This window comes from Lissotriton helveticus, chromosome 4_1 (assembly GCF_964261635.1).
Source record: "Lissotriton helveticus chromosome 4_1, aLisHel1.1, whole genome shotgun sequence".
NCBI lineage: Eukaryota > Metazoa > Chordata > Amphibia > Caudata > Salamandridae > Lissotriton > Lissotriton helveticus.
The window spans coordinates 966106082-966121250 of NC_136063.1; the positions used below are offsets into that span (position 1 = coordinate 966106082).

The 15169-nt window shown below is 43.8% G+C and overlaps 1 protein-coding gene across 2 annotated transcripts in view; it reads left to right on the forward strand.

Moving 5' to 3' along the window:
* The window catches only part of LOC144828936 (uncharacterized), a 410356-nt gene that overhangs the window by 51167 nt on the left and 344020 nt on the right, over nt 1–15169 (forward strand). Inside the window, exons 4-6 of one of the 2 annotated variants that reach the window (XM_078687588.1) lie at nt 5002–5020; nt 5839–5880; nt 7612–7683. In XM_078687588.1, the coding sequence (XP_078543714.1) occupies nt 5002–5020; nt 5839–5880; nt 7612–7683 (133 nt within the window). The remainder of the gene's footprint in view (nt 1–5001; nt 5021–5838; nt 5881–7611; nt 7684–15169) is intronic. The other variant, XM_078687589.1, reaches the window with a different exon arrangement.

A 15169-nucleotide genomic window follows, 5' to 3' on the forward strand; every position in this document is an offset into this window, starting at 1 on the left:
CCACCTCCCAGTGTCTGAGTTTTTCATGTCACGCATTCTACAAAAAGCGGGTCAAGTATTCATTAGTTCTTTCCTCGTATTATTAAGATGCAAAATGAAGGGCTGAAAGCTTCCCTTGCTCTGCAGCTATCGAAAGCTTTTTGGAAAGGGGCATTTTTTCCAGAATGCAGCCGCCTTTTACTGAATGCTTTGGTCTGTTCTTTCTGCTACATTGTAATGCAGACAGGAGCTGGCGCTCTGTAATGGCTTTACTAAATGGTCCTCACCACTGGGCAAATAGTCTTTTAATGCATTTCAGTTTCATATTCTTCTTTGCCAATGGAATATTAGGTTGTCAAACAAGCAAGGTTAATGCTGATCTCCTATTTGAGCCCATTAAAAAATTGTTGTGTGAATCACAGCAGGCTCAATTAGCTAGTTTTGCTGCCTTTGCAAAAGGCAGACAATAAAGTATGTAATCTTGCTAACATACTGTGGAGGTGCTTGTTCTTGACAACTTAAAGTGAAGCTGAAATTTGTAAAGGCTAGTAACGGAAGGAGTTATGTATGTTGAAGATCAGACCACTGGACTAAGGTTTAGGCTGTACTGATTTTCCATGTTGCCATAACACTCACCCCGTTGTCCAGAAGACACTGGGAGGATACATTTGACTGTCTCGCTGCACTGTTCTTTGGTGCATCATGCAGGTCATGTAAAACCTAATCCTAAAAGAGAGAACCTCTGCTTCTCGGGGTACAGTCGTAAAATTGGTTAACATGTTGAGCATTGTGGCACTTCTTTGGTGGTCCTCCTGTTCAAGGAGACTGCTCCTTGAATAGCTCATATCTGACCTGAAGCTGACCAGGTCTAAAAATCCTATTGCACTGGTGCCAACATTTTACATTAACTGGCCCATGGACTACATTGAAGCTGTACTGACTTGTGATGAGCTTTTTCGTCTCACCGCTGTCTCTGAAGGCATGATACAGAAATCCAAACATTTTCTTAAGTGTCCATTCATGATGAAATCTGGTTGAAGCATCCAAAATGAATCTAGTGTTGGATGAGCATCTCTCCATTTCACTTTAGAATTCTGCCACACAAATGCTTTAGTAAGTGCTGATGTCGGCTTACCCGGAACAGCTTTTATAATGTCCACTTAATCGTTTTGCTCAAAGCTGTTCCTCCTTACTCATAATCTTGCTTTAACGCATTCACTGATGGCATATCAAATTGTAGTAGAGACAGATTTACAGAATCATGTGCTGCACTTTTCACCAGTTAAGATGTATTATTCAGTTCGTTAAACAGCTTATTAAACATAAACCACAAACCAGCCATATACATGGGTTACTCTAATCTAAAGCAATGTTTCAACCCTCTCTTCCATCCCTCTAATGAAGGTGCCTTTGTATCTATCCAGTTTCAAACACTATGGTCCCTAAGCAGAAGATTAAACAAACCATGAATAAAGACTCAATCGGTACTATATTTGAAGCTGTCCAGCCGGACAGATACTTTAATATTTTATTTATTTATTTATTTGCAAAGTTTTATATAGTGCTGGCTAGACCTGGAGGTATCAGAGCGCTTTACATAAGGGTCAGCGAGTTACAGGTTACATAATTACATAGATGTTTAACCTGGACCAGCGAATGAAAGCGTAGAGAGCAGTGTATTGGTTTATAGCCATTTCCACATCTTTAAATTTGTTTCTAAAAAAGGAACAAAAGACATTTGAAGAATCCCCGCGATTGATGCTGGCAGGAAGCACGCCCATGCAGCAGTGTCCTCACTACTAGGCCGATTCAGACCGTACCCTTCTAATTGATATATTGACCGTGTACGTGGTGCCATCTCCACCAACCTCTTGCAGGCTTGACCGCACCAGGTCCGGACGCTTAATCTGCCCCAGCCCGGGCCGCTCCCGTGGTGTTTCCATGGTGCTCTCTTTTAGACTTTAGGCAAATGTACCCAGGCATGCTAATGTAAATGTCCTTATGATGATCCTAATTTGTTTTGTAAGGATCGAAATGCTGTTGACTTAATGCTCACCATATACTCTTCTCAACTAAATATCCTTCATGTGTAATGGTGTCCCACTATATTTTGTTTGTAACATCGGTATGTGCTACATACAAACAACTTACTCTGCCTGAGCCTTTTCTGTTACACGTTGTTCGTCCCATTTTGCCGAGTTGGATGCAGGCTTGTGTCCCTCTTCAAATGTCTCTTGTCATTTTTTTGGAAACAAATTGAATATTAAAGTATCTGTCCGGCTGGACAGTTCCAAATATAGTACTGGTTAAGTCTATATTCATTGTTTGTTTAATCTTCTGTTTAGACACCATTGTGTTTGAAACTAGTAAACTACCCAAGGTCCCTGACCAATAGTGATTGTGTCCCCCGCCTTGTTTTTCAAAGCTTTGTATCTATCCAGGCTTTAGGAATATCACATTTGACCATAACCAGCCCCAAGAGTACTCTTTTGTATGTCTTACCATCTATATCATATGTAATGTATAGCAGAGCAATCCTGGGATTTCTGGGCATACTCCAGGCATGCAACTGCTTCTTCCCAAAAGGACCGAAGCACAGTGCAGCTCCAGGCTGTATGTATGTTAAAAAAAAATCCCCACATGGGCAGAGCACTGCAAGCATAGCTGTGATTTCAGTAGCCTCCATTTTCTACAGCTTCACACTTGAGATATACTCGATGTGGATAATTCAGTTGGATACCACGAAACCAAAAGGTTATGTCATTCTCTCTGGAACCCAGCCAGAACCTCCTGCCAGTCGTTTTCGGTGAGCACACCTAGGTACATCGAAGTGCATAGTACATTATCGGCTGTACTGTGTTTCAAACAATATTTAATTTTAACTGTGCACGTATGGTAAAAGGCAATGTGTTTAGTTCCTGAGACAGACCACTCATTTAAATGAGGTGCTTCACAAGCTAATCTGCAGAGGCTTCTATTGTACATAAAGCTGTGCAAATCCACTCTATAAATCTGGGTGCCTCGAGAAATCTGAGTCACACTTAGTTTACAGAAGCAACAACTGTTTATCTGAACTGTTTGCATATTGTGAGTAGTTCCATCTTAATCTTGGCTACTATGCTTATGTAATATGTTTACATGCAGGCTTCCTGCTTTATTGTGGACGTTTGCCAATTATTGTTGATAATTTCTCTTTTGTTAGCATAATTTTTTGGTGGGCCACTGCTGTGTTTTAGCTTGTCAATTAACCAATCGAACAAATGCTGAAATCATTTCAGTGGTGATGTTTAGATTATTTGGGGTAGTTGTCAGTCATCAAGCGTTTGCCCTATTGACGTGCTTGAGGCTTGATGGGCACTTGTAATTACGAAGCAGGCAATTACATTCCCTTGGTAATGTTAAGCAAGTTATGTGTCATGGTTTCTTTTTATGTATTTGTTATTTTAACCAGCAGTTTAATATGTGTTCTATTTTTGTCTTTTGTGTGTCCATTTCACTAACAACTTTACAATCCACTGTGTATTCATCCTTTTATAAGGTCTGACTTTATTTTACAATATTGAATAGCTCCCTTTGTCATTTTTCTTAAAACGCATAGCAGAGAAGGTAATTCCCTATAGTTATTTTGTTGTGTATATGAATTTGCTATATGGTTTGTATTTTTGGTATGTGATTTGAACTTTTAATGGATTCCCTTAACCTGTTATATTGTTGCAAATGCGTATGTTTTGTGTTTGTTTAGAGCACTAGTGTCTCATTTCCTGGGTGCTTTGTATGTTTTGTTGTGACACATTAGCTGGCGATCTATTGTTGCACTCCAAAACAACTAAATTTAGTTGGATATTTGTTTGATAACAATGATGTATCTGCGTAGGCTTGAAAACTACAGTGTTATCTCAGGGTGTACCTTAAAGCTTAGAAGTTAAAGAAGCCACACTGGCCTTTTTCCGGCTGTAACTTTAAATAGGGCTGAATCTGTTTTTTATGCAGGTTAAGTTAATGGTATTGTATTTTGAAAATTCACTATCTTCCCTTGAGCCACCTCCAGTGACCGTCTTTGGATAGTCTCTTTTTCAGAGAATCTCAGAGCTTGGTTGATTAGACAAAATGATGGTAATAGGTTAAGTGCACAGATGTTTGTCTGCGCTGTTTTGTGTTGTGTGTGGTTCCGGTTCTCTCAAAATTTGAATTTCAAATGTTTTCATGTTTCTCGTGATGATGGGTAAGTATTTGATAAATTACAAGCACTAAACATTTTGATTTGTTGTTGGTGCCCTCAGAATTTGTTGTATCCAGTATGTTGCCTGAATCACCTCCCATATCTTTGCTTTCTTGGTTGGAGTTTATACTTACACGGTTTCTCAGATCACCTTTTGCACTTCTCTACCATCTTTCGACTAGTGAAGTTGAGTAGTTGACAGCAGCATATTTTGGCAGAGTGCAAAGGTAGCCTCCTATTCGTGAGACAGTGAGTGGTAACAAAACTCATCTGTAAGGTGTTCAAAGTGAGCTCTTGAGCCCCCAGGCATTGTAATGCTGACATCTGAATGACATTTGAACAATGTCTACTTTTTATCATTGGGAAAAACCGTTTTTGCCAAAAAAAATCCTCTTCCCCCCCCCCCTCACTTTAATGGTGGCTACAGAATGTTACAATAGATTTGGTCAGTCTTGACAATCTTAAATTACCTTTTTTGGGAATTTTGTTGCTATAGCAATAGGTACACTTTCTATTCTCTTGTGCCGCACCCTTGTGAATGCCCCATATCTTAATCGCTTAGCATAGTTGCTCTGTGTTAACCTTGATATCGTTGGAAATCTTGCCTCCGTGATGCCCACATTTACAGCTATTTGCAGAATGCCATAAAAGGCTGGACTTCAAAAGAAAGTTAGCCTTCAATGAGTAACGTCTGCAAATACTGTTACGGAATTGAGTAACATGTTTGAAAGATATACATGCATTAACAGGAACTTTTCTTATTTTTTTTTTATTTTGGGATCAACTCATCTCGTCGTATTAAGATGAAAGCGATGTTGAGTGGTAAGTGATTTTTTTTTCCCTCCCTTCGGAAACTATTTTACTCTCATTGTTTTTTCCACTTCGGGTAGTTTTTTTGGGGGGACAAACAACTTCTTTTCAAACCATAATTCCACATCTCCCTTTTTACAAGCTTTTTCTTCATTGTCATTTTATCAATGCTGATCCATCCTTTTGATGGATTTTTCTTTTTCCTTTTGAAGAATTGCTCTTTATCTCCAGGGTTGTCTTCAACTGCAGCAAGTAAGACTTTAGTATTTCTGTGGAAATCTACCTTTTTTAAACAGACTTTAAATTCAGCAGCACAGTTTTGGGGATTGTTTTTGCCCTCCATTTGTATGTAATCGATTACTAGTCATTAACCTCTGTTAAGTAACTGCTTACACTTTTTGCTGTTGGTTACTAAACACTTGTGATTCAACTCAGTGATCGATTATGTCTGTAAACTCCGTGCTGCATTGCCACCTGAAGCCCGAATTGGGGGCGGGAGGGTCTCCTTCAGTGCATATTGCAACGTGTCCTCTAATGTGGTTAGAAGAGTGATTTAAGTCCGAGTTACTATTTAATTTTTTTTAGGGTATGATTTTTAATAAGCACAGTGAATTGTATTTTCTGTGTAGATGTTCTCATTTGTCAGATGCTAGTTGCATAACATGGTGGAGAATCACTTCAAACTAGTCACATGAGCGCTTTACTCTTTTTTTTTTTCAATGCATATAAAGTTTTGAAGGAGTTAGAATGTTTTAGTGCATTGAAAGGCAAAAAATATATATACATGTATGTATTCTGCTGCAAGCACTTACAGCTATTTTGTCCGGCAGGTGAAGATGGTAAAGCGACCCAGGAAATGGAAAAACCTCCAGGTAAATCATGTGTGATGGATTTTTATATTTGATCTTTTTTTTATTATTTTGAATGTGTCACACTTAACTATGGCCCAGAAAATATATTTGCCCGCAGTTTTAATTTTCACCTTTTCGTTTTAGCAATATAGCATAAAAGCAAATCACAGCAGTATCGTATTAAGGAATAAAGATAGTGAAGTGAATGTTTAAATATCCTAGTTCACTGAGCTGCAGATTCCTAATGTTACTCAGTTGTTCGTTCTCTTGAGTTAATTGTTGCATTAAAGTTTGTTTTCAGCCTATTACACATGTCTAAAGCCTCATTCGTAGGTGTCAAACTCTTCCTCTTCCATTCTGTTATGAATTTGTAGTGGATGCTGTCTATGGGGATTGTGTATGTCATCCTTTTAAACATCCTGCCATGCATTCATTGTTGAAGCATAGCTACTAAAAGGATGATTTTCGTACACTTGATGCTTAGTACGGTGTGAAGAATATGCCTAATGAGCCAGCTAGCTGTTGGGTACTGCATAGTATTAAGTTGTGCAAAGAACATTTCTATAAAGCTTATATTTCTTCCATCACCTGCCAATCATAGGATTTGTTTTTGTAGCCAAACCAGTGATAGTTTTGTTTCTCCCAGAGCACTGTAAAATGTTTTCAGCTGAAGTCAGAGGTGCTTTCTGATGCATAGGGCACTACATAAGCTCTCTTAATGTTAAACCAATGCCCTTTGCACCGAAAGAAAAGCTTGCTAGAACTAAAGAAACAACTATTATGAGAGCAATTCAATTGACCATTTGTTGCAAATGACCCTAAGTAAAACTCCTAAGCCTGCATTTCGTGTAGGGTCCTTTGTCCCTGTCCTGCAGTGGCACACCTTTAACTGGGTATGCTTTGTGTAGACTTAGACAATACACGGTAATACAGTAAATGATCTGGCCCCAGCATACCCTTAAGCTCGTGCATGCCTTTGTGGCAGTGCGTTAGTTAAAGTCGAACTGGTTGTTTGAAGCTATTGCTCAACCTTTCACTGTGCAGATGGCAAGCAACCTAACTTTAATAGGGGGGCATATGTCCCCCTGCAGGAGGGTTTAGCAAATGAATTCCAATTTCTTGCAGAGGGCTGATTGGGGGGGGCGTGGGGTTCATGGGATCCCCCTTTTCACTCTTCCATGTGGTTCTTACTTGGTGCACAGTCAAGGTGCGTTTTCTGGTTACCTCTTTGCCACGCTGCCTGAAATAGCGCCTGGAATATAATTAATAATTGCGGGTTTATATAGCGCTAGGAATCGACTCCCGGAGGAGTATCTCCACGCTTCGACCGCCGGGGAACCCGTCCTGGCTCACCCTGAGAGATGGTCCCTGATGGGTATCTCTAAGGTGCGACCAAGCATCCCCGGCGGTCTGGGGGGGCCGTTGTGAAGATGAGGCAAGCTGATGCCCAGAGTTGCCGAGTGTGGTTTCTGACTAGAGTAGGCACCGAGGCGAGAACGAGTCCGCTGACCCTGGTCCATGACCCTACTGCGTCGGCAATCGAACCCTGGTCCCGGGCCGTTCTCTGCTTACGGGTCTGCCACCTCTAACCAGTGAGCCACACTTCTCCCACTATTTGCATATGGGCATAGCATAAGCTATGGCCATATGCAAATAGTGGCATGCTGCAGTATTTTGTAGGCCTGCTTGAGAGAGTGTTTTGCCTTGACAGCCTGTTTTATAAAGTGCAATGTTCTGAATGTTCTTTTACAGAGCCGAAGGAAAAAATTCCTGAAAGAGCCTTGAAATTCTATATTTTGAGCCCCACCAGAGAGCCCCTGATTGGTATGTTTGTTTGTTTATTTCTTAGTACAGGGGTGTGATATCAAGTTAGTAAAAGAAGAGTGAAATGTGAAATACATTTGAAACTGCAATACTTTCCAATATTTTGTTTCAGGCTGGTTACATTTTTCAGTTTGTTTAGGTTGAATGTGCTTGATATTTGTACTATGACCGGAGCGAAGCTGGACCATTCGAAAATGTAATTTAGTCTGTATAGAGTTGGGGCTAATGGAATTGTTCAACATCTAAGAATCGTATTATGGGGTGGGTTAACTAAATTATGTGGCAAGTATAGGCAAATGTAATTCAGCACATTGCTTGGCAGTATAATTTAGCTATTTAGAACTGTGAAATCACATAATCTGTGCAGATGTTTTACTTCATTGACCAATTGAATACAGAAATCAGCACCAAATTGTTTAACTATTGCAAAGTATCTTCCACTGTGCTGCGTGGAAGAGCGTGGCACTTTTGAGAGTTATGTGTGATCGATTTAAGCTAGAATGAAAATCTGTACGTTCTCACAAAACGATATTAAGTAGTATTCTTTTAAACAGCAAAGTACAAATTGTTTTGGATATTCAGGGAAAGATGAATGTTGAGCACCAGAAGAACTACATTTTGTTTTTCGACACCTTTTGAAAAGCAACCTTCAATTTATATCCAGAGCTCTCATATCTGAAACTTTTTTTTAAATATATTTTTATTTTCCAATAATTTTGAAAGACATGAAAAATTACATAACTGTAACAAGTTGCACTTGGCCTATAAAAGTTTGGTTGGTTTTATCATCTCCAGTGACCGTCTGACCATCGTAGTACAAAACAGGTACAGGATTACCTCCACAACCCCTGTGTATGTTTGAAACTACACTGTACTCCCCCAACTCACTCCCTCCTAATACAGCCTGGTTTCAGCAAGTTTCTTTTAATCCGGTGTCCCTTGTGTAGCGGTTTGTGTCCCCCCAGCGCCTCGGGTAAGGCCGTAATATCTCAGCCAGCTGCCCCAGATTTTCGTGAATTTTTTGGGCCACCCTCTACTTTTGTCCCCCTTTCCACTGCCATTATAGATCCATGCCCTGTTTCCATTCTTGTAGTGTGGGAGTTTCCAGCGCGCCCCAGTGGCGTTCAGTGTCCCACTTGCCCACAACTAGGCCCAGTGAACTAATGAGTAGCTTGGGTCAAGGGACATCAATGTCTCCTGGGATTCTCAAAAGGATGAATTTAGGTTTTAGTGGAAGGGAGATTCCCAGGATTGCATTAATTTCTTTGGTCATCGCCTACCAGTATGCCCCTATATGTGGACAAACCCAAACTGTGTGGTGGAAATTACTTAAAGCGGCCAGACAGCGCTGACACTGGGCAGACTCAGAGTGTCCCACTTTTGTCTTTTTCTCTATCATAGTAGGCCCGGTGGAGGATTTTGAATTCGATGAGACGGAGTCTGGCCTTGATCGCGACTTCTCTAGGGTGCATCAAGGCCCCTCCCAGTCTCTTTCATTTTCCCCAGGTCCCGTTCCCATGTCTTCCATTTGCCCAGAGTATCTGGCATGTTATTTGTTTTATAGGTGGCGGCGACTGCCTCAGTTGTTAGCTCTTCCTGCAGTATTGTCCCCCAATTGGTACGTATTCTGGCAGTTCAGTACCTCCTATACCCTCTGCTACCCACCCATGTCGAAATTGGGCATATTTGAGAAATTGGGAAGTGCGGAGTTGAAATTCAGCTGGGTGGAAAAAGGTTTGAGTTTACCCCTGACTGTGATGTCTTCCATTGTGGAATTCCGAGCAGGTCCCACCTTTCAAGTCCCTGGAGCTTGTTCATTTCCTTGAACCAGGTTCCCTTCCTCAGAGGAGTGGACCTAGTTATCTTGTGGGCCTATCCCATACCTCTATGGTGACTCTTGTTGTGGGAAGCAGCCTGTTGGTCCCCTTCCCTCCATATAGGTAAGGCATAAATGTTTGTGGTGTTAGTGTCTCCCTTTCAAGTCTGTAGCTGGAATGGTGCCCTGGTGCATGTATCCAGTCGTTCATGGGTGTAAGGTGGGCTGCCCAATAGTATGCCTCCATGTCCTGAAGTGCAAGTCCCCCATTGTATGGATTATGTTCTAGTGACTTTAGGGAAATTGTTGTGTCCTTCCAGCCAGAGTATCTCACGGAGCTCAGATTCAATTTCCCTGAATATCATTTTAGAGAGGGGGTGATATGTGCTTTGTAGTGCTTAGAGTAATTGGGGCAGAGAGATCATTTTAAACATAGCTGCCCTCCCCATTATGGTAAGCGTTCAGTCTTTCCACCTGTCTGCATCCTGTTTGAAGTTTGGTAGTAATCGTTGTATATTATGTGTGTGACTGATCGTTGGATTAGGGGTAAGGAGAATCCCATGGTATTGGAATCCCTCTGTGGCAATATGTAGATCTTCGGGTACTGTGTAGTATAGATTTATGGTAGTTGCCCTTATACCCGAAAAATCGGCCATATTCCTCCAGGATGTGGAACACTGTGGGTATTGTCGTATCTATGATTGTGGTAAATAGGAGGATATCATCTGCATATAGTGAAACGTTTTCCTCCCCTTGGTCATCTGGTGTAGTCCTAAAGCCTCCCACCCCTGGTTGTTGTCTGATTACGCAGGCTAGAGGTTTAATCACCAATGCGAACAGCAGTGGAGACAGGGGGCATCCCTGCCTAGTCCCACGGGAGATCGAAGTTGTGAAAGAGAGCCTGCAGTTGACTCGCACTGCTGCTCTCAATTTGGTGTATGAGCGGGATACCCATTTCCTAAATTTCGGCCCAAAACAAAATTCAACTACGACTTCACCCAAGAAGGGCCAGTGTATCCTGTCAAAGGTCTTCTCTGTATCTAATGCCAGAAAGGATTGCGGGTGGTGCGGTTCCTAACCGCCACCACCTACTTGTGTGCCCTCCAGAGGATCCATCTAGTAGCCCGGTCGGGCTTAAAACCAGATTGATCACAGTGCATAAGAGTTGTTAAGTTTTAAGGAGTTGCGTGGCTAAGATGGTCGGGAGAATGTTGACATCCGTGTTCAACAGGGAGACTGGGTGGTATGAGTTGCACATTTCCCTTGGATTGCCTTTCTTGTGAATGACCACTATTGTGGCAGTTCAGAGATCTCCCTGGAGTATTCCTTCTTTATAGGCGACTCGGTAGAGACCCAGGAGGTGAGGGCCCAGCAGATCGTTGCATTTTTAAAGAATTCGGCTGGTAGTCCATTTGGGCCCGGAGTTCTACCGGGTCTCAACCGAGTCACTGCCTCTCCCGCCTCTGCCAAAGTTAAATCCTCCTCTGGTGTCTTCATGTCGCCACCCTCTATTCTAGGGGTAGAAATGCCTGTAAGGTATTCTATAATAGCGTCAGTGGTGCTTATCGTTTTCCTGACGTAGAAGTCTGCATAATGTTTGGCAAATGCTGACACCATTTGTGTGTCCGTGGTGTGAGTCTCCCCCCAGCCGTCCACAATGGAACCAATCCATCTGGCGTTGGCTTCCTTTTTGCTGAGCCAGGCCAGTAATTTCCCGGCCTTGTCCCCCACCTCGTATAAGCCATGCAGTGTTACTAATCTATGTTTCTTCCTGAGCCAGCTCGTGGTATTCGGTCCTTAGGGCTTATAATTGTCGAGAGGTTAATGAGTCTGGCCTATCTAGAATGTTGCTCTCTAGAGTAAGTAGCTGGCATTCCGCCTGTTCTATTTGTTCCCTCCTTTTCTTCTTATCCCATGGTATCCGTTTCTGTGCCCTTCTCGCAGCACGGTTTTATATGCTTCCCAAAGGGTAAACGCCCATTGCAACAAAATTATTACGACTACCATTACCCCACATTCCACCACAACGCAACTATCATTACTCCGCAATGCCATTACAACTCATGGCATTACAATGAATATGCATTTACCTCTGTATGCTTTTACAGTGAATTTCTTTGTAAAGGCATGAGTGGTAAATGCATATGTATTTTACATGTAAGTATATGGTAAGTATAGGGTTTGGGTTTTGGGGTGTAGGGTATATGTTTTCGGGTGCAAAAGTTAATTTTAGGGTTCAGGGTTTGTTTGGGTTTTGGGTTGCCCAGGGTGATTTTAGGGTTTAGGGTGTTTAGGTGAAGGAGTAATTTTAGGGTAAGTTTGGGGTGACCAGGCTAATTGTAGGGTTCAGGGTTTGTTTGGGTTTTGGGGTGCCCAGGGTAAATTTAGGTGTCAGGGCGGGTTTGGGGTATTTTTAGGGTTCAGGGTGGGTTTGAGATTTGGGGTGTAGGGTTCAGGGTGAGTTTGGGTTTTGGGGTGCAGGTGTAAATTTAGGGTTCAGGGTGGGTTTGGGGTGCAGGGTTTTTTTTAGGGTTCAGGGTGGGTTTAGGTTTTGGAGTGCAGGGGTAATTTCAGGGTGGCTTTGGGGGGTGACCAGGGTAATTTTAGTGTTCAGGGTTTGTTTGTGTTTGGGGTGCTGGGATATTTTAGGTTTGAGTGGTTTTGGGGTACAGGGGTATTATGGTTCAGGGTGGGTTTGGGGGTGCAGAGGTACTTTTAGGGGGGGTTTGGGATGCCAAGGGTAATTTAAGGGTTTAGGGCAGTGGTTCCCAAACTTTTTTGGCACGTGGCTCCCTTGACCTAATTGGCAGTTGGCCGTGGCTCCCCACCATTACCGGTGCGCAGGATGTAAGCCCGACCTCGGGAGTACTTCCTGTGGTCTTCCTTAAATTACTCACACGGGCTGTCCATGTTCCCCAAACTCCTCACGCTGCCTGTGTGCCCCAAGCTCCCCACGCTGACTGTCCATGTGCCCAAACTCCTCACAGTGCCTGTGTGCCCCAAACTCCTCAGGCTGCCTATGTGTCCCAAGCTCCTCACGCTGACTGTGTGTCCCAAGCTCCTCACGCTGACTGTCCATGTGCCCAAACTCCTCACAGTGCCTGTGTGCCTCAAAATCCTCATGCTGCCTGTGTGTCCCAAGCTCCTCACGCTGACTGTGTGTCCCAAGCTCCTCACGCTGACTGTCCATGTGCCCAAACTCCTCACGCTGCCTGTGCGCCCCAAGCTTTGGGTGACCAGAATGTTTAAGCCAAAAAACGGGACATTTCACTTCAATAGAAGGACTACAGTTTTACTTCAAGCCAGGGCACATCATGACAACGCTCCTCAGCAGCGAATTACAGAACAGGCAGTTAGAACATACGTAAAATGTCATTTTTAAACTGAGAAGCTTGCCTGGTAATTAAATTACTTTCTTGAAACAACTGCTAACTATTCCTGTTTTGTAAAACGTAAAAATGCACCTACGCAGTTATCAGCCGACCCTCTCTAAAAACCGGGACATGAGCTAAATTTCATGAAATTTCCTGGGACAGCTGGTGAAAAACAGGGACCGTCCGGGCAAATCCGGGACACCTGGTCACCCTACCCAAGCTCCTCATGCTAACAGGCACGATGAGGAGTTTGGGCACATGGCCAGGGCCCCCAAAGCAGAGATGGACAGGGAGCAGATTTCACAGCACGGAGGCAAAAATCCTAGAAAAACATACACATTAACATGAACTGTCGCAATTCAAAGGGGAGAGAGATGGTTAGTTGTTTTAGTTCCGCCACTGGCAGCGATTAAAGGAGCAGCTGGAGGTGCACCCTGCAATGGCCTCCTAGTAAGGGCCCTGGCACTTAGTATTACAAATTAAGCACTGCTCTTAACCTGAATATTGTACCGGCTGTCCGCAGCCGTTAGAAATGACCTGCCCTGCTACCTTTTGTTATTATTTTATTACTTTGTGTTCTTGGCAAGGAGCACGTAAAATCATTGCTAACAAATGTGGCTGCTGTAGACTTAAGAGTTGTGAAGGACTTTTGCCGGAACCGGCCTGATCATGCCCAGTAAGATACATAAATAAACATTAGTGCTGTGGCATTTCACTTTCCTTTTACTGAGCGCACAGCGTGACCCACAAACATATTTGGCCAAACCCTTTTTAGATCTCGTCCTTTACCATTGCGAAGCAATGGGAAATGGGGGAGAATTATAGTGCTTGATCGGCTAGTGAAACCACTGGCGTTTCTTCACAGTGCATGTGAGGTCACGTGGCCACAAAGCGGGTCACGTGACCGCACGAGCATCTCCCTAATCCGCCTGCCCCCACCAGGCTCGCATTCCCGCCCCCTCACCAGGCCGCACATCTGCCTGCCACACTTCTCCTCCCCTCGCACGCATTCCGCTGCCCCTCCTCCTCACAGCGCTACACGAAGGTTGGCACCCCGGCTTGTTTTTCTTGCGCTGAATGTCTCTCGCTTTCCTTCTTTGACTGCCTGTCTCTCTTTTTCTTCAATTGACCTTCTGTCTGCCTGTCTTTTCTACTTGGCCTCGCTCCTCTCTTTATGCTTCTATCTCACTCCACTACCTGTCTCTGCCTCTCTCACTAACCACTGCCTGGCTTGCCTCTCTCTGTGACTGCCTGTCTCAGCTTCTCTTTCTCTTTGACTGTCTCTCTCCTCTAACCCTCCTGTGCGCGTGCTCTCTCCTGAGTCTGCTGCTGTTCTCTCTCTCTTTGACTGCATGCCCCCCTTGTTTGCTCTCTCCCCTCTACAGCCCCCCTCTGCCTTGCGCTCCATGCCGCAGTCTCTCCCTTTATCTTTCATTTATGGCTGAGGCCCCACCAGCCAGAACCAAAACAAATCGCAGAAATATTTTTGAACGGGGCGAGGGATTCTGCGGGTCAGCTTTCCATGAAAGAAAGCCACAGGGACGGGGAGCTCACACCTCACGGGCGAGTTTACGGCACCCCAAAACAGTTGTCCCCAGCTCTCACACCAGAAAACCATGTGGAAGACTGTAAACAGCCTTCAAAGACCATCTTCACACCTCAGGACATGCTTGGGGGGCCATTACTGGGTGGGAGTGGTAGGGTCAGTCGCCAGGGCCTCCATACCAACTGTCCTACCAGATTGTGGCGGGGACTCTCCAACCGTACCGGTGTTCATAAAGTGCGCGAGTGCGTCCGGCAGGCGTCTGAAGAGTGGAGTTGCAATCTGTATGTATATGTCTATGGTGTTGAGCGCTTTCTTCAGCGAAATGTATAACCTACAGACAGCAGGTCCTGTTTCCTGAAGCGTGGACTCATACTTTTAACTCTTAAGATAATATAAAAAGTGACGTAATGTGGAGAAATAGCACCGGCCATTGCTCAAGTACTAGTAGACAATTCAGTTATGTGATGTGTGCTATATTAAAGACCCGCAGCATTTTTTATGTAACAGTCCGCGCTCGAGCGCCCCCTCCCCCCCCCCACACTTCTTATCCAGGTCACAATACTAAAACCACATGAAGTGATCCGAGTTTCTCAAATGAAAACCGAATTCAGAACACCCACCCAATCCCCTCGGGCATTTTTCTTTCCCTCGTCAAACAATCTTGTAGTCTCTCCATTTCGCCATGCTCTGCCTAGCTCCTTGCACGCCCCTCGCCTCCCCCTCAGCTCTCCCGTACTACAGCTGGTTCGC